Genomic DNA, 25,135 nt, shown 5'->3' with positions numbered 1-25,135 from the left:
AAGTATCACCCCCATTTCATAGACCCCTATCTCAGGGTCACATAGGGGTCAGTAGGAGAGCTATAGGTCTCCTAAATTCCCAGACCCAGAAACTTCCCACTAGACCTTGAAGGCAGGAGGGGAGGCCAGTCGGGGCAGACAAGTGTGAACTGAGAGGAAGAACCACAGTGTTCAGTCAGGGGCTCTGCACACTTGGTCAGGTTCCACCAGAACTTCCAGGGCTGCTGCTGGGCACTTGGCTGTCTGGGCCCCTCGGAATCTGGGAGTGGGCACTCTGGCTAAAGCCTGCAGAAGCCTGGGAGCTGGCTTTGCTCCTTCCAGGGCCCAGTTACACTGGCCTGGTCCCCAGTGGGGGCTGACTCAGGGCTGGACCTGTCACCTGAACCACTTTGTGTGGGTAAGGTTATCTCCGTGACAGTGTTAGTAACAAGGCCAACAACAACAGGGTGGAGTAGCCTTCCAGCCACTGGGAAAGGGCCTCAGGGTCTCCTGCAGTCCATGTCCTTGGACTCCAAGTCCAGCGCTATTCACTGAAGACATGGACGAGTGGCTGGACCAGGCCTCCTAGGCAGGAGGGAGAAGCTCCAGGGGCAGCTGCCCTGAAGATGAGAGATTCTGAACAAGCAGATTGAGGGAGATCATTCTCAGTGTTTGCAAGATGCAGCTGCTGGCAGAGAAAGACAAGGAGGGGAGCTGTGTCCCCCCCACCCTGTGTTCCCATGCAGAGGGGAGGAGGGACCTGTTTCTAAATGGGTTGTGACACGTGGTCCCTGGTTCCTGTCACAGACACCATCAGGAAGCCAAACTCTTAACAAAAATGGGGTGGGGAGTACAGCCCAGGCAGTGGAGATGTTCCAGAACCCCGTGGAAAAGGCTCTATTGACATGGAGGGGTTGAACAAGACCGGTTAAAGCGAGACAGTCCTGTGTGGTGGGGAACCCCCAGCTACCCAGAGAGTAGAAGCCATTGACTTCCTTTTGCATTTAAAGGTCAAGTGGCTTCACTCTCCCGGGGGGTGTAGTACGGGGTCACAGCTGGCTGAGAGTGAGGACATTTCTTTGGTTTATGGTCAGGCCTGTGGAGGGCACTGTCCTCAGACACAAGGTCATAGGAGATGTTCACCTGCCACCCCCTCAACCCCGAGCTCTGCTGAGGGCTCCGTGGACATGTGAGCTGGAGGCACCTCTGTTTCTGCCTCCACGAGGAGACCTGGTGGCTGCTTACCTGCACGTGGTCACAGCCACTGGGCAACATCACCCTTTTTCCTCTTGGAATCACCCAAGGAGATGGCTGGAGGGTTTTGTTTGCCCTGGGGTAGGGCTGTACTTGTGTGGGACACCTCCACCCCTTAAGGAGTGGGGCTTTAGATTATTAGGGACCCTGAGTCAGGGGTGTCCCCGGATGAAGAGAGCTCAGCCTTCCTTGGATGCACGCCTGGGACAGAGAGCTGAGGACAGTCCCCTTTTGCACCTTTTGCAGTCCCTCCCCACACCGCCCCCCCCCCATCGTCAGCGAAAGCTACTCACAGTGATGGAAGACAGCTTTGGCTGTCCAGGGCATGAGGCCCAGCACAGGGTGGGCAGGATGGCACAGGGTGGCGATGTCACATGGGATGAATGATGTCACATGGAGCGGTGATATCCCAAGATGGCATGATGTCACACAGAGAGTTGAGGGGAGCCAGGAGTGAGGGGGAGGCCATGAGAGAGGACCCAGCAGGGTGAGATGGGAGCCTTGGACTCTCCAGAGTCCCCATCCCGTCTGTCATCCGCCCAGAGGTGACAAGTTCCTACTGAAATGGCTCTGATAGTCAACACTCCCTTTTGCAGTCCTCTGTACTCACCCTCCGCCCCACTGTCCGCATGCCAGGAGTCCCAGGCGCTCCACTCCAGCAGGAGCCTGTCAGACGCAGAGCTGAATCTCCGAGACCGAGACCGAGACCCGAGACCCGGTGCCCTCCCCACCTGGGGCCTGAGGGGCCTGGGGCACCAGAGCTCCCTGCTGGCCCCTGGTCTAGCCCCTCTCCTCCAGGACACCCTCTCCCCCGCTTGAGGCTCCTGGGTGAGCAGGGAGCTTCTCCACCTGGGCAGCAGTGTGTAGGGGGCGGGCGCCAGACACCCAGGGATCTCGCCTGCTCCTCTGGGGTTCCGGGGACCTCATGCAGCTCCTGCTCAAAGGGCTCCCTCATAAGGCACACCTGCATGAAGTCGCCCCAGTGTGTTGTCCCGTGTCTGCCCCCCTCCACCCCCCTCAAGACCCCACTCACAGCAAGAACTCATTCATCAGCCACCTGGTAGCAGTCAGGAGCACAGAGATTGGCTGGGAAGGAGAGGGGACACACAGTTAAGCCCAGGCCCCGGGAGAGGGTGCTCCTGGGCACCACTAGTAAAAACCTCAACGGGGGTGGGGGAAGGGGCTTCCCCCTCCTCCCCCTCTGGCTGCCACCACCTCCCACCCCTTCCCAGCAGAGGGAGCATTTACAGCTGGGTTATCTGATAAATTCCTCCTGTAGGGTGGACACTTGGGCTTAGACCATGCCCATCGAGAAGACTAGGAGTAGACTAGCCGAGTTCTCTTCCTGCTGAGCCGCTCGGTGATGTTTCTGGGATCCTTTATGATATGTGTAAAAGTGCTGGCAAGTGTGGGTAGGAACAAAGCTACACAGGGGCTGTGGTCTGCTTTCTCTGCCAGAGGCCTCTTATCTCACGAGACCACCAGAACAATTCCCTGAAGCCCGGGAGAGAAGACCGACTGGCCTGGGGTGGGGGCAGGCTGAGGACAGGGAGCAGGGGTGCGGGGTGGGGGGTGGGGGGAAGAGGCTCCACAGGACTTTCTGGTCCCAGTCAAGAATGGGGTCCTGGGGCTAGCAGGTGGGAAGAAAGGTCTGGCGTGACACTTACGCTGACCAGGGGCCGGGCGGCACTGGGGTGGTGACTCAGTGGTCTGCACATGGCCTGGTAGTCATACATGGTCACTCTGAAAATCAGAAACAGGATAAGGGACTTCCCCCACCCCCTTCCCCACCCAGGGGGAGTTTGCTGCAGGGTTCCCATTCACCCGGATTCCTGAGGGTGCGGGAGTGAGGGTAGGCGGGTCAGACAATTCCATCTCTCCGCTTGGACTGCTTTAAAGACATTGAGCAGCAAATTCGTTTTCCCTCCAAGGGCCCATATGACCTTCTACGCCTACTCCACCTCATGTCAAGTCTCCGGCTTCAGAAAGGTTGCTTTGGGAGCTCTTTGGGGCTTTCACTATGGGTTTTTGAGGTCAGGATCCTGATATCTGTCGGGACCAGTTAGCATCAGCTCCTGCTTGTTCTGTGTGTATTCGGTCTGGGGAGAAGCATGTCCCACTTACTGGCTGAACACCCCTGTGCTGAGCAGCTGGGTCATGAGAGCACCATCCACCTCCCCCAGGAATCTTCCCATCTGCGAGGGAGAGAGAGACAGGGAGACAGGGAGAGAGAGAGAGAGAGAGAGAGAGAGAGAGAGAGGGAGGGAGAGGGAGACAGGGAGAGAGAGAGTGTGGGAGACAGGGAGAGAGAGAGAGGGAGACAGAGAGAGAGGGAAACAGGGAGAGGGAGACAGGGAGAGAGAGAGAGGGAGACAGGGAGAGAGAGAGAGGGAGACAGGGAGAGAGAGAGGGAGACAGGGAGAGAGAGAGAGAGAGGGACAGGGAGAGAGAGAGAGGGAGACAGGGAGAGAAAGAGAGAAGGAGGGAGAGGGGGAGGGGAAAAGGGGCCACAGAGGAGGAGAGGGAAGGAAGAAAGGGAGGGGGAGGGTAAGGGGAAGGAGAGGGGGGAGAGAGGGGGAGAGAGGGAGAGGGAGAGAGATGGAGCAGGATGAGGACTTCTGTCTTCCATATTAGGCCAGGGCTCATTGCTGAGCTCCAGACATCAGGGGTGGGTTGGGTCCCCCCATAGATACCTTTCAACAGAATCAGAACTGTACCCATTCCACCGGCTCCCTCCCCCTTTAACGGGCTCCCCTGCCATACTCTCTATCTTAGTGCTTTTCGAACTCTAAGTTACTCTAAGAAATCCATTAGTTGGCCAGGAAATCAATCTAGGGGTTACAATCGGATCTTTTTTTTGAAGGCACAGACTTCCTTTGAACAGTTAGGTGTGAATTGTGTGTGAAGTCAGGTTAAACGAGGTTTTGTGAAATTTGATTTGTTGTATACGGTGCGTGTGTATGTCCTAGATCAGATGTACCATGTATCTCTTTCTGTGAGTCATGGTCAAAAAAGGTTCAAAAGCAGCGCTCTGCTCTGTCTCTCACTGGCCTCCTTATCCTAAACCGCCCAGCCAAGTGCAGTTTGAGAACCCTGGAGCGGCCTTTGGTTTCCCTCCCCCTCCCCGTCACTGGAGCGGTGCCCTGTGGGTTTGTCACTCACCTTCCAACTCCTCGCCTAACCCAGACCTTTGTGCTCCCAGCGGCCCACTCCACCCTCCTCACGGGGTTCTCTCTCAGTCCCCAGCCCTGCTGCCAACACAGTTGGGATTTGGTCTCTTTCTCTCTCTCTTTTTGTGTGTGTTTCCTGAAGAACAAAACAGGATCTTCCTTCCCCCTCATCCGTCCTTCCTGCCCCAATCAGCCAGCACTGGTGAACGCCCACCGCTGTGTGCAAGGCCAGGCTGTACCCTCCAAGCCCACAAAGGCCGCCTAGGCGGTTGGCACTCTAGCCTGCTGTGCTCTGCCTTCAGGCTGCCCTCCAGCCCCACCCCTACGCTGACCTCCCCACCTGCCCTGGTCTCTTGCTTCTGCTGGTTTCTCAGCATGGCAGAGAGGAAAGAGCCTGCGCTTAAGCATCGGATTTTGATTCAGATCCTGGTGCCAGCATTGCCCACTGCGTGCCATGGGTTAAGTTAGGGGATAATGCGTGCCGAGCATCTGGCACACAGCGAGCTTTCCATCTGCGGCGGCCATATGATAAGGAGCCGCTGGGGGCCTGGGCACTTCTCTCTGCCTTGACAACACTTCCTCAGTCCTCACTCCAAGGAGTTTTCCTTGTCCTTCTCCAAGAAGTCTTTCTTTTGTCACCTTTCCAGCTGGACTTAAGGCCTCCCTCCTCTGTGCTGGGAACTGAGAGGCTAACGACAAAGGCACGAGGGGGCAGCCCAGAGAGAGCTGGATAGGACGTGCAGACTTGTCTGAGCTCTGTGGTCTCTTTGGCCAGAAGGCCCAGCCGTTCTGAGGCCTGAGAGGCTTCTTGGAGCAGGACAATGGGCAGGGCAGAGGACAGCAGGGAGGAGTCGAGGGCATTTAAGAGAAAGAATAGCAAGTGGAAAGGTGTGAGGTAACCAGTCCTGCTGTTCTCCAACGTGCAGCCCTGAAGCCACCTGAAGTTCCTTCAGCTCAAGTGATCCATCAGCTGCGGGTTGATTTTTGCTGTTCCAGTGACCAGGTGTGTGTGTGTTCCTGCCTTACCAGACAGCGAGATCCTACAGGGCACACCTTTACCTCCTGGCTTCCCGCAGACCACACGATGGCGATGTCTTGTTGATGGTTACTATTCAGTGAATGGACAGGGGAATGAATGAGTGATCTGAGTATTCTCCCTGGGGAAGTGCAGCGGGGTGGAAAGGAGGCTCCTGATGAGGCTGGTGCAAATTCCCACAAGGCTGTCCCCTTTTCTTTCCGAAAACTAGGCTTATTCACCAACAGCCCTGTGGTTCGACACTTGATTCTGAGAAGACAAGCTCCTGGATGTTGGGAAAAAATGTATCCTCCTCTGTACATAAACAACATGACTTTCTAGGCTATGTCACCCTGACAGAGCATATCCATCCTCCCCTTCTTTACGGAAGGTAATCCTGACTTGAATTATGGTAGCACTATGTTCGTCTCAAAGACTACATTTCCCAGACTCCCCTGCGGCTACAGCTGGCCAATGAAATGTGAGCAAAGTTGCCGGGTGGGACATCCGGGAATCTGTTTAAAGGGAGCGGCCTCTGTAGGAGGACCTCATTCATGGCTGTTGCCCTCCCCTTCTTGTCTGGAAAATGGACAAGAAGGCAGGAACTCCTATAGCCATGTTGTGATCTTGAGGATGGGGACAACTGGTGACGAGACAGTACCAGGCCTGGGCTACCTTCATCTACTAATTTGGTTAAATCACTGTCATGGGGGCTGTATTCCTGACCGCAGAACGCTATTCCAAGTTGATGGTTTCATTTGAACCTCACCCGAGTGAATCAGTACCTCAAATAGGCAGATTAACTTAGTTCCCGATCCTGCAAAGCCAAAGTCCAGACCCTCAAACTGGAGGACCCTGGTCAGTTTAGGGCACCCGGACTGACTGTGGGATGGCGCCCGAAGCACAGTGCAGGGTCTGTAGGCTCTTCACAGCCATAGCGCTATACAAGGGCTCTGGAAGCTCCGGGTCCCTGTGGCCCCAAGCACTACCTTTTAGGTTTGCTCACAGCGGGCAGGACTCCACGTTTACAGGGGACAATCCACCAATAAGCAATGGTCCTTTGGACTGCCTGAGCTCTAGGGCTGCATAGAAAGGGCCTGGGGCTGCCTGTGTTTCCTGTCTGTAATGAGGCAGGATTGCCAAGCGGGGAGCAGGGAGCGGATGGGGCAGGTGTCGCCAGAGAATGCGGAACTGATGAGTATTCCTGCTGGCAGGGCAGCAGCCCTGGCGTAGGCTAATTTGCATGCCTGTGTGAAGCTATGTCCCCAGAGGAAAGGGGGACCAGAGGGTGGGTGGGAGAGCCAACTCTGGGATGGAGCAGATGTCTCATAGCCTCTCTTACCCAGGGACAGCCTCAGTTTCTACTCTAAAAGCTTACGGGGTGTGAGGATTAAATGAGTTACCAGAGTAAAGTCACTGTGCGTGGCTCCTTGTGAGGACCAATTTCCTTTGGCTCCTTTCTTGTGTAGAGCCCCCCTGGCTCCCCTGAGCTGCGTAGTTTCCTGACACCTGACTTTGGCCCCACAGTGGGGCCAGGGAAGCATGTGGGGAAGTGGGCATTAGTACTGCATTCCAGAGAGAGCCGCCCAGAGGGCTCTGCCATGATGGGCCCTCTCTGGGTCAGGCGGCCAGCTGAGCTGCTCAAATGAGGCTGCCCTGACCTCAGGAAGGCTCTGCTGCCAGAGCCTGGGGGAGCCCGGAGATGTGCTGAGGCAGGCGGTGAGGAGTGGGGGCTGGAGGGCCATGGTCTCTCCTGCACTGCACCCACCATGCCCACTGCACCGGGAGTGACTGGAAGACAGCCTGCTTGCTGTGCTGAGTGGGAGCACTTGGTTGGTAGGTGTGTAGGGAGGCAGGGAGGAAGAAGGGGGAGCTGAGGAAAACAGGGGTTGAGGCTTAAGACAGGCACATCAGAGGCCCTGTGAGGGCGGAAAGGGTTGCCCTGGTCAAGGCAAGCTCAGCATTTTGGGCTGGGGGCAAGGAGGGAGAGGGTGCTGTGCCCTCCGAGAGATTCAACACCTCAGGGAAAGACACCGTGATGGGGCATCTGATTTTCTAGCTTTGCTGCCCGGTGAGGTCCATTTTGAAGCTCTCCTGTGTGGGTGCTACACACAGGCAAGTGATAGGACTTGGGGTCCCCAAATCCGGGTGATAGATCCACTGTAAACATTACAAAGATCCACAGAGCTGTTGTCCCTCTCTTGGCCCCAGCTGTCTGCTTCTCTTTCTAGGCCCCAACAGAGGGCTGTAATCCTGTCATCTGTCTTTCTTTATTGTAAGAATGAGCCCTGAGCTGGAAGAGAGGCCCAGGGGGACAAAATGTCTAATCAGTAGGCCTGGAACATCACCAGGCCCAGGAGAGATCCAAGCCGCCCCTCCCTCCAAAACACCGCAGATGGTGCCCTGGGCCTTCTGCACTCACCCTATTTGCTGGGCAGGAGGGCCTCAGTGAGGAAGGGCTGGGGAGGACTTTGGGAAGAATCTTTGCCCCAGAGCAGGGGCAGTCCTTCCTCCCCAGGCCCCTGGATGGACCTTGGCAGGAGAAGGAGGAGCCTGGACCTTCTGGCACATTAGCCCAGCCAGGAAAGTGCATCCAGAGCAAGAGCAGCTGGCGTTAAAGCCTAGGCAGTGGTTCGGAGATTCATCCCACATCAGAAGCGGCAGAGGGCTTGTCACAGCACAGCTGGAGGGCCCCATCCCAGAGTTTCTGATTCCCTTAGTCTGCGCAGGGCCCAAGACCTTGCATTTCTATCCAGCTTCCAGACGCCGCTGCTGCTGCCAGTCCCCCCAGTGCACTCTGAGGCTTAGGGAAGAGAGGGGCAGGGAGGAATGAAAGAGCTGGAGGAGGGGCCAGCACTTGGGTGTTTGGGAAGGGGGAGGAGTTTGTGGTAGGGCGAGTCTGAAATGACTTAACAGGGTCCCAGCCTCTTGGTAGGCTGGACCTAGTAACTCGCTTCTCAGGAATAAACTATAGTAAAAGTGATGGGATGTCACGGCTGAAATTAGGTTCCGAAAGACAGTGACTTCCGTCTTGTCGCTCTGTGTCTCTGTGGGCTGGGGTAAACATTACATAGTGATAGATAACTGTTCCAGAGTTGCTGTACCCCTCCCTGTCTCTGGCCCGGGTGCCACTCCCTTCGTGCCCTCTCAGAACCCGACACAGCTCAGGTCGCCGGGTCAGACCTGCTCAGGGTGAGAGGAGGGACTCTGTCCACACACTGCTCCCAGAGCCCGGGCACCAGCCCTGGAGTTTAATCCAGGGGTCGGGATGCCTGGCCTTGACGTTCAGGGTCCTAAAGGCATCGGTCCTCATTCCGTAAGACCAGCCAAGTGCAGCGAAGTGAATGAACTCTGCCCCAGCAGTAAGGGAGTGGCCCAGGGGAGGGGCCGGGCAGGAGGGTGACCCCGGGGACTAGACTGGGACCGGCAGCCTGTCTCACCCTCCAGAGAAGGCCCTTTTCCCTGCGGTAACCGACCTTGCCCTACAAATTCTCGAACTACAAGTCCAAGTAGTTCACAGCTCGGAGCTTATACCGTATCCCTTCCGCTGAGGCTCAGGCTGGAGGGCGTTTCAGCGCTTCTGGCTTGTTGCAAGGAAATACTTTAGGTGAATATATTTGAGTTTGGTTCAGGTTTGAACAGCCTTCTTTTTTACTTGATTCCTTGCTAAATAAGCCATTAATTTGGGGGCCCAGTTTGGGGCTCAGCAAATACAAAATTATGATGATACTTTCTCTTCTGCCTTTCTGAGCACATGCGGGGCCAGGGAGACATCCAGGTGCCCGGGGGAAGGCTCGGTGTGCAGCCAGGCTACCAGATGAAAGATGATTGCCTCCGTTCCTTTGTATCCCCCCTAACAAACTGAGGGTCAGCCTTGGTGTGTTAGAGTAGAATTTTCCTCAAGGGAGGTCTAGACAGAAAAGGAGCTCAAAGTGGGAGAGGCTTGGCGCTCCTAGGCCCCATGAAGATAGAAGGGGAGGTTGCTATGGTCTGAATGTGTCCCCCCAAGGGGATATGCAGAAACCTAACCCCAAGGTGAGGGTAGAAGGTGGGACCTTTGGGAGGTGATTAGATCACAAGGGTGCGGCCCTTAGGAATGGGGTCAGTGTCCTATCACCGAGACTCCTGAGAGCTCCCTTGCCCTTTGCACCACATGAGGACACAATGAGAAGTCTGTGACTCAGAAGAGCACCCTCACCCAACCACACTGGTGCTTGCTCTCTCTGGACGAGCCACCCAGTAGTGGTGCGAATGGACTAAGGAGGCTGGAAGGTGACGGAGGGGAGGGGGATGATGAGTCCGAGGGTGTCTGCGCTCTGGGAGGAGGCTCCCGAGGCCAGGCCAGTCAGTGGCATAGCCAGAGCACAGAACACGCGGGGTCCTGCGGTGTAGCCCTGCTGAGCCTCTCCCTGTTGTGTGGACCGTTTCCCTACCAATTGTGGGACGAGGCCCGATTCGGTAGAGACAAAATAAAGAAGTAACATTTTCTCTGCCCATCTGAGTGGAAAAGTGTCTGCATTTTGTGATCTTGCTACACTGACTTGGTTTCAGGAAGAGACTCCGCTTGCTTCAGACCATTCACTCTGACCTGCCCTAAGCCACCGCGACTTCCTGGGCCGCTTGCCCTTGACAGGCCTGGCTGCGTGAGGGATGACCGGACTCCCTCCTTCCACTTCCCGGATACCTTACCTCCTGGGACCGCTCTGAGATCAGGATGAACCCGTTGTTGTCGATGACCAAGCAGTCCAGCTCCTGGGGAGAGACCAGAAGGAGGTGACGGCCAGGCCCTGACTGCCGGGTGGCCTGCCTGGCCTGGTGTGTGGCGAGCCCTCCACGTCTCGTGCCAAGGTGCCTTCTGCGGCCCAGCACGGCAGGGAAGGGGGACGTTTGGGAAGGAGGGGAGTTGGCCTGTAAGGAGGGTGTGGTTTAGGGCCCCATGGTTCCCACTTGCCCCCTCTTCCCCCTGGGGGAGAACTCACACTGTCCTGGCAGCTCTCAGGGCACGGCCCCTCCACAGCGCTGCACTGGAAGGAAGACGAGAAGCTGTACGTTGTGTATACCTCTGCGCACGTGTGTTTCTACAAGCTAGACGTCTGCGTGGTGTGCGTGTGACATTCGTGTGGTGTGTTCACGTGTGGGGAACAGCGGGGGTATGTTCAGGGCCTACTTAGGGTGCACACTGTACGTCCTGCCCCCTCCTGGGGCTGCGCGGAGAGAGCCCCGCTGGTAAGGCAGGCCAGGAGCAGATGCCCAGGCCGCAAGCGGAGGCCCGGGAGCTGGGACAGGCAGAGGAGGCAGGGATCTGGGAGGGGGCCCGAGGGGCAGTGGGGCACCCCAAGGGAGCTGGCCTTCCTCCCCGCAGATGGGTCGGCCAGTCCTCTGTTTCTGACCTGGCGCCATCACACCCACCTGCCGGGTCGCTGCCCAGAACGTGCGTTGCAGGAACTCCAGCCTCATTTGGACACCCACCGCTACAAGGAAGTGGGAAGGGGGGGCAAGAACATGGGTGTGTTTTTGGGGAGGGGGTGGTGGGACGGAAGAGACGATGAGAGAAAAAAATAGATTCAAGTTAGAGAGAGGAGGAGCATCAGCAGGAACCGAGGGGAGAGGTAGCACTGGAGCTGAGTCAGATGGCAGCATGTGAGAGCCCAGCCGAGGCTCCTGGGGTGGGGGGCGGGGAGGAAACAGGCAGACTGGCGGCTTCTGTCTCTTCCCAGCAGATAATACTAGAAAATGCCTCCAGAGAAAGCTGAGGCCCAGGCCCTAGAGAACAATGAGGATAGCACTCATCCTCTGATCTCGGGAAACTCAAGGCAGGTGCACCGGGCACATCATTCTCCCTTTTCCCAAGGATGGAAAGACAGAGGTAGAGAGACTGAGCCATCTGTTCCAGGTCACAAGACCAAAAGTGGTGGGCTGAGACTGGAATTCAGGGCCCCTCATGGGGCTTTCTAGGTTTCAAGCCTGACACAACAACCTCTCTTGTACCCAATCCCTGCTTGGCGTCTCCCCCACGTTGTAGGAAGGCTCTTTCCTCGCTGAAAAGTGCGATCAGGTTTACCCAGGTTTGCAGGTAGGTTCCAGAAGACCAGAGATGCTACCCACTGGCAAAAGCTAACCTTTGGTGACGCCACTTAGAAGGGGCTACCCATGCCTCTTTGGTTCCCAAATAGGCTTGGAGGACGCAAGCCTGAGCTCACATGCTAAGAGAAATCTGAGGTCAGAGAACACAAAGAAAAGGCAGGTTATATTGAAAAGAAAAAGAATAGAAAAACTAGGTCGACTTCCTACTGTCTGGTATAATAACATCGAAGATTCTGAGTGCGGGGCACCTTCACATCCATGGGCTTATTTCATCCACACAGCGAGCAGTTCTATTCTTATTGGGGCTTCACAGCGGAGGAAACAGAGGCTTGCAGAGGTTGCCTGCTTGCCTCAGTCACCTGGCCCCGAAAGATGGAACCAGGACGCAGCCGGGGTCTGTCTCTAAGGCTCTTAATCTCTCTGTTCTCCAGGCCTGACTTGGGTCCCAACGGTCAGGGAGGAGCTGACGGGCGTGGGAGCACAGTGTCCCACCTGGGGCTGCGGCTCCCTTGTCTGTACAGCGGGAGTGGATCTGGGTTCCTGACTGCTGTGCCACATTCATGAGACATTCTAATCACCCCGGCGGCCACTCGGTGCAGAGATCGTCCATCGCGATATTCTGACTTCCCCAAAACTCAGCAGCTGGCTCTTCTAAGTGCACGGGAGTTCCGGCGCAGAGATACAGAATTGTATCCTTTTGTTTTTTTCAATATGGAATGATCATGGGCAAGTTTGATGAAATAAAAAATGAGACCAAGGAAGGGTCAAGGGGCCAGAGTTCTGGCCCTGGGTTAGACAGAGCTGTGATCTTTGGGTTTGTTTCTTCGGTTATAAAATGAGTCATGATCATACTTGCGCTAGGAAGGCTGAGTGAGTATAAGATTGTTGAGTTTCAGATGGATAGTGGGAGAGAATATTAGTCTACACTAGAGCTTTGGTTCTCGAACTTGGTATGTGTTAGCAACAACTGGAAGGGGGCGCCTGGGTGGCTCCGTCAGTTAAGCGTCTGTCTTTGGCTCAGGTCATGATCCCAGGGTCCTGGGATCAAGCTCTGAGTCAGGCTTCTTGCTCAGTGGGGAGTCTGCTTCTCCCTCTCCCCCCACCCCTCCCTGCTGCTTGTGCTGTCTCTCTCCAATAAATAAATAAAATCTTAAAAATAAAATTATCTGGAAGGTTTGTCCCTGACCCCACAGTCTCTTATTTAGTATGTCTGGCGTGGGGCCTGAGAATGTGCATTTCTAAAGTGCTCCCAGATGGTGTTGATGCCACTGGTCCAGAAACCATAGCTTGGGAACCACTATTGTAAAGCAATGCTGTCCGATTGAACTTTCTGAAATGATGGGGCTGTTATGGCTCTGCACTGTCTCACACAGTAGCCACTAGTCACATGTGGCTGTTGAGCCCTTGAAATGTGGCTCTTGTGACTGAGGACCTGAGTTTCAGACTTTTTATTTAATTTTAATTAATTTAAATTTAAATGTGGCCACTGTGTGGGATAATGCAATTCTAGAGCTCATCTGGATTTACAGATGATGGAACCAGGGCCCTGAGAGGCCCCTCCCCTCCCTTGGAGGCTCGTGGCAGCTCTGTGGCTGGAGTATGGCCAGCTTTCTCGAACAGGTCCTATGATGTGGGAACATTTGAGTTCTCTGTGCACTTCTTGGTTGCTTCAAGATCTGCTGGCTGGAAGGAGTGGGTGGAAGGGCACAGGTACATGGACTTGTTGGTCAAGACAGAAACAAAAGACACACAGACAGCCTGTAATCCACACACAGGCTTGAGCTGGAGGGGCCAGCACTGGTTGCCACATCCCCTCCTCCCTCTCACAGTTCCCTCCATCCCTGCAGGGGACTGCTCAGTCTCCCCTTAGTCTTCCTTGTAAGACCACCCTTGATGTTCATTTTCAACAATTTCTTTCACCTGTAGAAAAAGGCTGAATGAAAGCAGAGGAGCCTTCTAAAAATTGTCAGAGAGCTGTCACATGCTTAGAATGATCAGATCTTTGGGATTTAGGAAAGCTTATTTACCCCTGTCCTTGTCTTCCTTGGTCAAAGAGCTTTCAGCCTATTCCTGGAGGGAGACTCTGTCTGTCTACCTGCTTGCTCAGAGCCAAGGTGCACAGAAACATGACACTCCTGAGCTGGAAGAAATTCCACGGTTCTAACACAGAGAGTCTTAAGAGAGTGGGGGTTCGTTTCCCCTAAGGAAACAGGTTTTTCAGGCTCTTGTGTAGAAACGGGAGGAGTGGAGAGCAAAGCAGATTCTCTCCCCCAAGGTTCCGTCCCCCAGCTGGGGCAGAAGCTCCCTTAGGGCAAGCTCTGGCTCCTTCACACCGGGCAGCCTCGCAGAACTGAGGCCATCCCGACTGCCCACTATATCTCCACACCGGAGTCACCAAGATCATTTCAAACTTCACCTATTCGAAACCGAACTCAGGCTTTTCCTCCCCAGAATGTCACCCTCCTTGAGACTTCACCATTTGGGGCATATTCCACTGAATTGTTACCATTTCCCCTTATCCCGACCAAGTTCTGCAGACCTTATTCCCAAACACTGTAAGTCCGTCTGCTCCACCCTGGGCCAAGCCAACAACTCTCACTTGGATTGATGTGCTCGGCCCCTAAGTAGCCTCTCTGTGACCCATTCTCCAAGAGCCATGCCAGTGAGCCTTCTGAAGATCAAATCACATCACTCCCTTGCTTAAAACCTTCCAATGCCTTTCCACTGCTCTTGGAGCAGAATCTAAACTCCTCTGTAATACGGCTTCAAAACCCCACAGGAGCCGGCCCTGCCGTTCTCTCTGATTTCAACCTGAGTTGAAATCTCCCTCAAACAGCTAGTCTCCTTCCCACCTAGGGCTTCTGCCTCAGCTGTCCCCCTTTCCCGAGATGCTCTTCCCCTAGAACTTTACATGGCTGGCTCCTTCTTATCATCGGATCTCAGCCCAAACATCACCTCCTAGAGAGGCTTTCCCTGGCCTCTCCAGATACAGCATCCTACCCCTTCACCCTTCATTCTCATCTCACCACTTTCTAGTTTCTCGGCAACATGATTTATTTATTTTATTCTCATTTATTGCCTCTCTCACCTTATTGGCAGGGAGGCTAATAGTGGGCAAGAGAGAGTGAGTTCCGTTCCCTAGCACCTAGCATCATACCTAACATATCGTGGGACTCCAAAAATATTTTTTGAACTAAATAAGTAAATATTTGTGATTTCCATTGAGTCAGCCACTTGACGGGGAAGGGAATTCTGTAAGATCTCTCGGTCTCGTCCCTTACCTTTAGGGTTCAGGACCGTGCTGAACTCCTTCCTCCTGTATGGAGCCTCACCCTCTTAGAGATCTGGATTCGAGACTCTAGAACTGAAGCTGTGCTCTGATTCCCTTGAAGGCCTGGGAGGAAACCCACTAAGGAATGGGCACTTCAGGTGAGACAAAGAGAACTTCCTTGGGGCAGGAAGCCCTAGATCCTGATGGCAGGGCTTGGGGTGGGGTGGGGGGGGTAGGGAGGGGCGTGGGAGCCTCAGCAGCAACAGACCATCTATTCTGCCCTGCCTAATGGCTTTCATCATTTCAAGTCCTGTTCAACTCCTGCCTCATAAACCAAACTGTGCTTTTCCACCCTGGACACTGAGGGAGCCCAGCCTTCTCTCCTGGGAGAGCTGCCAGGATGACACTTGGGCCCCTGTTCTGCTTGCTCAGGTGGTTGGCCATTGTCAAAACCTCACGGGACCCCCACGTCAGGGAAGCACCAGGCTGGCCAGCCTCCCTCCCAGGACCTCCTAGCAGCCTGCTGAGTGCAGGAGATAATACCTCACGGTATTATGTTTGCAGACAGGCTCAGAACTCCTGGTGAAGGAGACTCCAAGCAAAGGGTTCAAGGGAAAGTGAGGCACCTGGTCTTTCTGGGTTGCTCCCCCAGTGGGTTATTAAGAGACCTCCTCCTCTTACCCGCGCATGATTGGTCCCTGTTTCAGATCCTGACATTGGCCCCCAGGTCCTGCGACAATTTGATGGAGGCAGAGAAATGACACCCCTGTCCTCCTGCCCCTAGCCGGGCCTGTCCTTCTTCCCCTGGGCCTCCTCTCGCCTTTCTCTCTCCCTGCCTCTCCACAATGATCTCATGCCTTCCTGCAAAGCAGCTTTTCTTTGAGATTTGCTTGGCTGTCAGACAACCCAACAAAGAGCCTCAAGAAGGGCACAGGCAGCAGACAGCGTATCAAGAGGTACCTCTTTGCTCCGAGTCCTGGCTGTCACCTCGGCGTGGCTTTGTGATCACAGACGGCAACATGAGACAGCTGTGCGCACACACAAACACACGCACACACCGAGGGAAGTGATTCCTGTTGGGAGCCACGCTCCCGGGGGTGAGCACCTCCCCATTTTACCCCCTAGCTCTCATAGCTACTTTGTCCTTCCCTCTTCTCTGCCCTGATAACTCAGCCCAGAGGCTGTTTAACGGATCAAGGTCTGTGAGGCTAGGAGGGGCCCATCTTTTATACCCAGGAGCTGGGGAGCCAGCAGGTGCTTGAGGTCATAGAGTGCCAGTAACGGAAGGGAGACCAAAGATCTCAATCATTCCACCTCCTCATTCTACAGAGCAGGAAACCAAGGCCTGGCGCTGTCAGGTTCATTAGCTAACTAATAGCTCGTTAATGAGCAACAGAGTCTAGACCCTGGGTCCCCTGATGCCTGGGCTTGGGCTCTCCCCTTCTCTCTCTCATTCAGCTGACAAGAAGGCACTGGGCCGTGGGAGAGGCAGAGTCCCTCTTCCGGAACAGCTCATAGGATATGAAAGAAGATAAACCACACCACAGAAAGCCGCAATAAGAATCTGCAATAAGAATCACAAGGATGGCCTAAAGAAAGGCTGTAGGTTGGAGATGGTCAAGTCTGTGGACCAGCCAGGGAAACTTCGTAAAGGAGGTGACTTTCTGGTTGGGTTTTTAAGAAGGGGGAGGCTACCCATGGGGAAAGAGAGTGTTCCAGACTCAGGGAAGGAGCTGGAGAAGCAGAGGTCTGTCTAGAGGCGAGTGGGTGCAGTTAGTTGAAGGTAGGATGCACGTGGGAGCTGTGTAGGGGAGAGGAGGAAGTCCAGGCGGTAGAAGGTGCTCTCTCTCCTGGGACAGCAGTCTGAGCCCTCGGCCATCCAGCAGAGCAGACAGAAAGGAGCATCTGTCAGAGGCATCCTGAGTCAAGGGAGTTTCTCCACCTACTCCCTGCACCTGACCCCATGGTGAACCCGCCCCTCCTTGAGGAATGCAGGTGAAATGAGAGAGGGACGCTGGGCTATCCCTGACATATTGCCAACACGCGCTATGCCATCTTCTTGTCAGGCCGATTTTAAGAGATTCAAAGAAGGCTCCCTTAGGGGTCTGTGCCCCGGCTGTGCTCTTTCCCTGGCTTCCTTTGTCTTTGGGTCACACACTTGCCATCTCTTGGAATATCAATTTCCCCAACCTTTTGCCCTAATGATTTAGTAACGAGGCTTCTGAATTTTCGAATACCATTTTTTTCCCCTTCCATGCCTACCCCATCTAGATAAGAGCAAGGAGCCTAGAAAAGCCAAGCGTGGTGGGGTGGGCTGCATTTACCCCGGGTTCCTCCTGAGCTCACCCCGGCCCTACAGACAACCTGTCAGCCAGCTGCAGCAGGCCCCTGAGTGCGCAGCCTGCCTGCCCCGCCCCCTGACTTTGTACTCCCCTAAATAGCCCTGGTCTGGGGTCACCGGAGGCTCAGTGACCTGTGTGTGACCATGTGACAAGCACTGTGTGTGGCTCAGGTCCCCTTTCTGAAGGATTGCCAGGCAGATGGGCTGCCCTGTGCATCCCTCCAGTTACCCTCTCTGGAATAAATCACCCTTCGACCAGGAAAAGGGTTTCGTTTTTCCTTCTCCACAAGCAGGTTGGAAGACACTGCCCTGCATACCTCTGAACGGGAGACAGCCCCACTTCCTAGGGCCTTCCTAGGGACCTCTGGCCGCGTGGGTCCTGCCCCTCCTCGCCAAAGGGAAGGGGAGAGAGGGGAGAGACACAGAGGGGGGCGGCGGTCAGGGCAGGGAGAGCTTGGAGGAGCGTGGGGAAGGAAGATGGAGGTCCACAGGCAAACAGATTTCAACAGCTTTCCTCCTCTCCAGTGGGAAGCGATTACTCCATAGGTGCTTTTTTTCCACGGAAATGCTTACATTTCAAGGGTGAGCGCTGCCCTCTGGCCGTGAGCGCCTCTGGTGTGTGTGTGTGTGTGTGTGTGTGTGTGTGTGTGCCTGTGCGCGCGCCTTCGCCTGTGTGTGCTACTGTCGCTGTCATCACAGATGTACCCCCAGCTGTCACTCCATTGCTCCGTCTCTTTGCTCGCGCACACGCGCGCGCTCTCCTCCTCTCCCCTTTCTTCCCCTCTCCTATCTGTCTCCCTCGGTCCCTCCCTCTTTCCTTCTCAGTTTGTTATTGACCCAGCAGCCCCGTCCCCTTGGCAGCCGTGGCAGGCATTCCTTCTCCCCCGTGCTGTGTGCGCGCGCCAGGTCCCCGCTCCCGGTGGACTGGGGACTCAGTGCCCACTGAGCTCTGCTTGTCAGTGCTGTCTGGATTTCTCCAGGAATCCCGGGAGGGTCTCATTGGACGGTTTAGAGCTACTTGATTTAAGGAGCCTGCGGTCAGGGTGAAGAAAGGTGAGTGTTGTACGCCAGAGGGAAGGCAGGAAGGGCCGGTGGGGGTGCAAGGTGGCTGGGACACAGGGAATGGGGGCCCGTCTTTGCTGGGTCTCCTGGCCTTGTACAGATAGCCACTGTTACCTCCTGCCTGGGAGCAGTTGCCGGGGTTGGGGAAATGCTCAGGACTCGACATGGGGGCAGCCCAAAGACACAGGGCACAGAGCTACTCTGATCTCACAGCACTGGGGAGGTGAGCTGGGGTTCTGCTGGGGAGGGGGCAGCTGGGGCAGGGGAGGGGAGAGGAGAGCAGTGCCCATGCCAGATGACAGGCCTGGGTGGCATAGAAACCAGTCCCTGCAGCACGGGGAGTGCCAGCCAAGAGCCCTGTGCCGTCTGCCTGCCCAGCTCAGCATTTGCAGCCTGAGGAGCTTGGGTGCTATGGGAAAGGGATGCTGGTGACAGGGCTGGTACAGAGGATGGCTGGGTGGGGGGGGGGGGGTGGTGGTGGTGGCAGGCTGGAGGACTGTGCTGTCTGAGGTATGGGAATAGACCTCGGGGACCCGGCCTCTTTGCAGGATGCCCTCAGCATGGGATTGCTGGCCTCCGGGCAGCTGTCCTTGGACAAGGGTGCAGAGGAGCCCTTCCCTGGCTGGACATGGCCCCACACAGCTGTGAGGGAAGCCTCCCTGGTGGGGGCGTGGCTGGGAGTGGACAAGGGAGGAAAGCCTTGTAGCTCTTCCTTGGCAAGCCCGAGGCCCTACTCCCAGCCCTCCGGCGACCCAGGGGCAGGGGGTGGAACCAGGCTTGTAAGAACTCACTCGGGGTGTCCCCCAGCTACACACTGGGTCCTCTATCTATAAATGGGTTGAGAAGCCTTATGCCCCCTTGGTGGGAGTTGTGGACTCAGCCTCGGGGGAGCGGGTGGGGTACAGCCCCACCATGCCCACCTGGCTTCCTGACCCACTGAGACATGGACATCCTGAGTTGGAGTAGGAAAGCAGCTCTTAGCAGCCCCAGGCCCATTCTGACAATGCAGAGAGGGTGGTCTGACCGGGGGTCCCAACCGCCCAGCTCTGTCCCAGGGGCCACTTTGTCTTTTTCCTGAGCTAAGCTGTCCGAGTTTGGGGGGAGATGGTAAGGGTGGCTCCTGGTTGTCAGGGCGCATTGGGCATTGCTTTGGCATGACTCAGACTGACACCAGGCAGCTTAGATAACTATATCGGCAGCGGGGGAGGGGGGAGGCCGAGCACGTGGAGGGGGCGGGGGAAGTCCAGCAGGAGGGAAACCCGAAGCAGCTTCCTGCTCTTCCCACCCCACCTCCCCACTGCCACAGTCTCCAGCACTGCCAAAAGAGGGAGCCCAGGAAAGCCAGCTTGGGGGTGGCAGGAGAAGGAGGGACGTTTCTTAAGCAACCGATCTGGTTTCTTTGGGGTTTGGCTGGAAGCTGTGTCTGGGGCCTGGATGAACAAACCTTGTTCCCACTTTCCAGACACCAAAGGCAAGGAGGGGCCCTGTGGAGCTGCTTTGGGCAGGATGGATAGCATGGGATGGAGGCAGGGAAGGGCCTTTATGTAATATTGGGGTGCCTGGGGAGGAAAGAGGTGGAGCTCAGGCAGTCTGTCCCTTCTTGGGGTCTCCCTTCTACCCCAGATCAGGCCTCTTCTGCCCCCTGCCTAAGGCCATGGCCTGACTCCCTAGCCATGGCCTCAATGAGCACGCTTAGTTTGTTCACAATGGAGAGGGGCTCCAATGAGGAATGACTCAGAGGGCTTTTCTGTTCTGATTCCCAGAAGATCTGTTTGGGATCAGGAATATTCAACAAGGAAACCAGGATGCAGGAAGCTCGGGGTGAGAATGGGGTATGCATTTTAAAATGAACCAGGAAGGTCGGCCAGTTCCAAGGACCAATAGAGAGATTTTTAAAAACCTGCTTCCGTGCTGCCTGGGCAGTGTGTGTTATGGGGGTGACAGGCAGGAAGAGACTGAGCATGTTTCCTGGAAGGGCCCAGATGGCCAGACTGGAGGCAGCAGGTGGAGAGGCCAGCCCTGCAGTCCCCACCAAACAGGGTTCCGCTCAGGCCACCCTGCAGTCCAGGTCCCCCTCCACCCTCTTGGTGCCTCTCACTGCCTGTGACCTTCACCAGTCTGCAGAGTGAGGTGGGTGCACAGGTGACCACGAAGGCCCTTTCTGCTTCTCAATTCTGTGAGTCTTGGATGTTGAGGGCTGCAGAAGCCTTGTCCTCAACCAGGGACACTTGACCAAAGGGAGAGCTTGGGGGAGGCGAATGGCAGGGCCAGCATGACGTCCTGGGAGTCAGGGACCCCCAGGCTGAGGTTCAATGGGCATTAAGCACTTGTGTGGTTTGGACCCTGGACTGGGGGAGGCAGACAGGATGGAGGAAGGCTGTGGACAGCAGACTGGTGGTGGGTGTGTTGGAGGTTTCTAGCTGAGGTCGGAGCCAGCTCCCCTTGGAGGATTAACCTCTGTCTGTAGGAGAAATTGAAGGGGCAGGGGCACAGAGAGGCCACCGCCCCCCACCATCCAAGCTGAGCACTCCGTGGGTTTGGGAGCCCGTGGGGCTGAGGAGAGGTGCTCCCCCGGGGAGCAGCGCCCACCCCCAGGCCCCAGGGGATGCTGCTGCGCCCACTCAGCTCGGCGGGAGCACGGGGCGCTTTCTGCTCTTACTGCTGCCTCCTGTTCCATCACTACCCTCCACCCCTGGCTTCCCTCCTGACCTCAGCACCCAACCCTCCACCAGAAGGGGTTCTAGAAAGCCCGCTCCAAGTCCTTTCCTAAGACCTTGGCCACCTGGGGCCTTTCCGCACTGCACGGATGTTCCTAGAAGGAGGGGCCTGGCGGGGGTCAGGGCTGGCGTTTCAGTCCCACCCGGCTCAGGTGGTCTCTTCCCCAGCGGGAGGGGCCCGCCTCCTCAGGTCCAGGGAGACCAGGGACAAGGACATGCTGCATAAACTGTGAAGTACTGTACAAACGAGAGGTTGCCTCTCCCGCTTCTGCCTTTCCCTCCGATACCTGGAACCTCCGCGTGTGAGCAGACCAGGAAGAGAATGGACCCGGAAGCCTATAAAGGCAGCTGAGTTAGTCGCTTTGTCACCAGACTGCTCACGCCCAAAGCTGTATTCATTCTTCCGTGGTCTAACCTGAGGCAAGTTACTTAATTTCCTTGGCTTCATTTTCCCCATCTGCAAAATCGCAGAGAGTTGTTCTGAGCACAAGGAACACTCTCTACTGGTGTTTGTGGCTATGGTCCTGGCTTCTCCCCACGCAGAGGCTTTTTGAAGGAGGTTAATGTCAGTATCCTCCCCCCTGTGCCCAGGTCACGGCCATTCCCTAGATGGGGTCTGGGAGACGGACCGGCACGGCCTCCTGGACGGCGCCAGGGCCTGCTGGCAGAGAAGACATCTGGTCTTGTGCTTCTCGAACTTGAATATGGGGTCTTGTTAAAATTCAGATTCTAGCCGGGTGGGCCTGGGGTGGGGACTGAGAGCCTGCATCTAGGAAATTCCTAGGTAAGGCCCAGGAATGACACCGACACCGAGGAGCTAAGGACGCCCAGGGCTTCTGCCTTTGATTGCTGGCAGCTCCTCGGCCCCACCCCCCATCCTGGTTCTTTCAGCAAAGCCCAGCCAAGGAGGCCCAGTGCCCTGCTGGGGCTCAGCCCTTCTCTCTGGTGCCTCTGCCCCTGGGACTGAGACAATGAGCCATGGGACGATTAGGAGCAAGTCCAGCACCCCTGAGGCTGTGGGACCTGGAGATCTTTCTGGCAAGGCCTCCCAGCTCTTTTCTGTCCCCCGTTCTCCATCCTGGGTGGGGACTTCCCTCTCAGATGGTGTAAATTTATTCCAGCAGCCGGCCAGCGCCTGCCGCAGCAGCGGCACTCCCAATGTAGGTCACCCCCTTTCCTAATGAGGCTAGATACTTCTGGGGGTGGAAAGGGGTCCTTGGGTTGGAGGTGTGCTTGTGGGCAAAGGGTCAGGGAGCCAGGAAGTGTTGGGTTCTAGCCCCATATCTCTGTAAAGGTCACTTCCATGGTGCCCAAAGAGGCAGGGTCAGCTCCGTAGGGAGCACAGGTACCCTCTCCCCGGCCCATGGACCTGGGGGACTTCGTTTTCATCACATTTCTCCAGAGATACTGGGGTCAACAGTGTCCTGTCACCTCAGAAGATGACGCCCGGGGGTCTGCATTGTGGCAACGTGCCTGACTGGTTTTGTACAGCTGACATCATCCAAGGCTGGGGATGGGGCATCAGGACCTGCTTAAGGCCACTGTCTCCACTGACTGGTGCTTGCTGGTCAACCCCTGGGCTCACTCTTGGGGTGACACTGAGGCCCAGGATGGGTGGGTGGGATGGAAAGGAGAGCCTGCTTGAAACAGGGGAGCAGGCTCAGGAGGAAACAGGGTCTGGGCTGGGCGGGAGGGGTTCTCTGCCACCTGTCTTCTTGTGAGAAGCTGGAAAGAGCAGGAGCAGAAGCCCGGCTTGGGTCTCCAGCACCCCTAGGGGTCTGGGTATAGAAGATGCTCTGCAGTAGGGGCTGTCCTACGGGGTTTTCATTAGACCTTACTTCTAGGTGGGAGGTGTCCTTGTACATCTGTCTGCTGGGGGCTTTTGCTGGCTGAGTGTTGGCATCTGAGGGGGAGTGCTGGAGGGCTGCCCACAGGGCATGCATGTGTGCACGCATGTGTGTGTGTGTGTGTGAGAGAGAGAGAGAGAGAGAGAGAGAGGGCGCACGTGCCTAACTGCACAGCTCTCTGTGGGGGTGTGTTTGCACCATGTGCTGTGTCGGGCGCTCCAAGCACGTGTGTGGGAGCCTAAGTGCACCCTGCTCTGTGCACACATACATGTCTACCCATAAGGGCCATTGCGGGGTGACAGTCACCAGGGAATGGATGCACAGCCAGACTCAGAAGCCCGTGACTCTTCTCTGATCCAGCATTGGGCAAGGTGGTCATCATCACCATGCCTTGCATGGCCACCAACCTGCCTGAGTTTGTGTGGGGGCTGTGAGCTCTGGATGTGAGGGCTCTTGCTGGAGTCAGAGATTGTTCCGAGAGTCAGGGCCTGAGAGACACAGAGAAGGTGGACACTGCTGTCTGGGATGGAGGTCCAGGAAGGCTGTGTGTGAGCGTGCCCTGCCATGAGCATCCTGTGATGGGCCATCTGCTCGGGAACAGAGAAGTAGACCCCTGTGTGAGGCTGGTGGGACCAGGAAGGAGATGCCACGTAGAACTGCTGTGAGTGGCTGTCCCCCTCCCCACGGAGGAAGGGAACTGGGGCTTCCTCACAGCTATCATGGGCTCAAGTCCAGGCTGGGCGCATTTGCCTGAATTATCTTCGAAGGTAATGTGTACTAAATATAGTAAATGTTAACTCTCCTCCCTTAATTAAATTGATCTGCGCAGAGATTCTGCCCATGAAGTATTACCGTCACCACTTTTAGAGATAAAATAACTGAGGCTCAGAGAGTTTACACAGTTTGCTTAAGGTTGCACAGCTAAGGAGTGGCGGGACCGGAAGGAACCAGAAGGCCTCCCTGCCCAGGCTGGAGAGAGAGAAGCTGGAGAAGACACCTGAGCTGCTCTGAGCTCCTCCTTCATGCCTCAGCCCAGGGCCTGGGGTTCCATCCAAGAGGCAGTGTGGGGAACCGGGCTGCTCCCCACACCCCACATCGGGACCCAGTTGTTGTGACACGCTCTGCCAGCCCCTGGGAGGCCTGCACACCCTGGAACCCCCTCCCCCCAGTGGATGAGGGGGAAAGATAAAGCCAAGACCCCTTCCTGCCCGAGGCTGCCCTTGCTGGGAGCACAGCTGAGGATCCTGCGGGGGTTGCTGTGTTTTAAATGGGTTTTGCCACTGGAGGCAGCTAGATTCAAGAGTGGGGGCTGGGGAGGCACTGAGAGACACCAGGAGCTGCAGCAGGACCCGAAATGCCTGAAGGAAACCTGCTTCACCGGATGCAGAGATTTCAGTTAGCTCCCCAGCAGTCCCCTCCACCTCTCAGCTGCCTGCTTAACTCTGCCCCTGGCTCCTCCAGGGAGAGGGGGAGAGGGGAGGCTGTGACCAGGGATCGTGGAGGCATGAGCAGGCAACCAAAGGAGCCAGCCAGGAGCGGTGGGCTGATGGGATGGTGCCCTTTGGGAGCAGAAGGGGCTGGGCTGTGGGCAGAGTCCTCCTGCCCTGTGCCGTCCCCTTCCCCATCTTGTCCCCGCCTGCTGCAGTGGCTGTGCAGTCCCTTTCCCATCCCTCTGATGGGGCTGGGAGAGCGGAGGTTCTGGCCTCTGTCTGAGGGCCTTAGCTATACCTGGAAGGAAATGGGGGCCACAGGAGGGCCCGGGTCCCTCTTACTAGTCTTAGGGTTGGGTCAGGGCAGGTCCTGAGACCCTAGACAGGGTGACTACCCCTCTTTAGTCATCTGCAAGAGAAACCTGCTTCCTTGCCTCCCCGGGCCGGCTCCCAGCCCTCCTTCTGCTCCGAAATCTCATCCTCTCCTTCCTGTCCCTGTCTCCTGCACGAACAGCTGCTGCGGCATGAACTCCCTGAGCTGATGAGTCTTATTATAGACCAGCGGGCGGAAGACAGAGCACCGCACCTCACCTCTCCGGCGAAGGTGGAGGGGCAGCGGGAGGCCAGCCGGTGGCGCAAGCAGGGCCTGGGCCTCACGCCTGACACAGCAGCAGACTCTGCCTCCTCGGGGGCCATGGTAAGAGCAGTGCTGGGACCGGGAACAGTGTTACTATGGCCTCACTCTGCTTACCTAGTAGCTCTGTCCCTCAGTGTCCCCACCTGTGATGTGGGGGAAAGCTCACAAAGGAGGCCATATTGCTCCCAAAGCATTTTAGAGATCAACACGCCAGAGAGGCCATGAGAGAGGCAGGGGAGGGGACAATGGAGAGGCCACTGCTGGTGACTTCTGGGTCCCACAGGCAGAGCTCAGCACCATGCCACAGGCCGGAGCCTGTCCTCCTTGT

The 25,135-nt window shown here is 56.3% G+C and overlaps 1 protein-coding gene across 1 annotated transcript in view; it reads right to left on the bottom strand.

Moving 5' to 3' along the window:
- CACNA2D4 (calcium voltage-gated channel auxiliary subunit alpha2delta 4) overlaps positions 1 to 25,135 on the bottom strand; it is a 108,519-nt gene that overhangs the window by 4,458 nt on the left and 78,926 nt on the right. The window contains exons 27-34 of the mRNA XM_008704898.2: positions 10,828 to 10,889; positions 10,398 to 10,442; positions 10,108 to 10,170; positions 3,358 to 3,428; positions 2,901 to 2,976; positions 2,267 to 2,319; positions 1,844 to 1,899; positions 1,527 to 1,547 (exon numbers count right to left, since the gene is read on the bottom strand). Of these exons, the coding sequence (XP_008703120.2) occupies positions 1,527 to 1,547; positions 1,844 to 1,899; positions 2,267 to 2,319; positions 2,901 to 2,976; positions 3,358 to 3,428; positions 10,108 to 10,170; positions 10,398 to 10,442; positions 10,828 to 10,889 (447 nt within the window). The remainder of the gene's footprint in view (positions 1 to 1,526; positions 1,548 to 1,843; positions 1,900 to 2,266; positions 2,320 to 2,900; positions 2,977 to 3,357; positions 3,429 to 10,107; positions 10,171 to 10,397; positions 10,443 to 10,827; positions 10,890 to 25,135) is intronic.

This window comes from Ursus maritimus, unplaced genomic scaffold, assembly GCF_017311325.1.
Source record: "Ursus maritimus isolate PB19 unplaced genomic scaffold, ASM1731132v1 scaffold_26, whole genome shotgun sequence".
In the NCBI taxonomy this organism is placed as follows: domain Eukaryota; kingdom Metazoa; phylum Chordata; class Mammalia; order Carnivora; family Ursidae; genus Ursus; species Ursus maritimus.
This window is presented reverse-complemented; position numbering and strand designations above follow the sequence as displayed.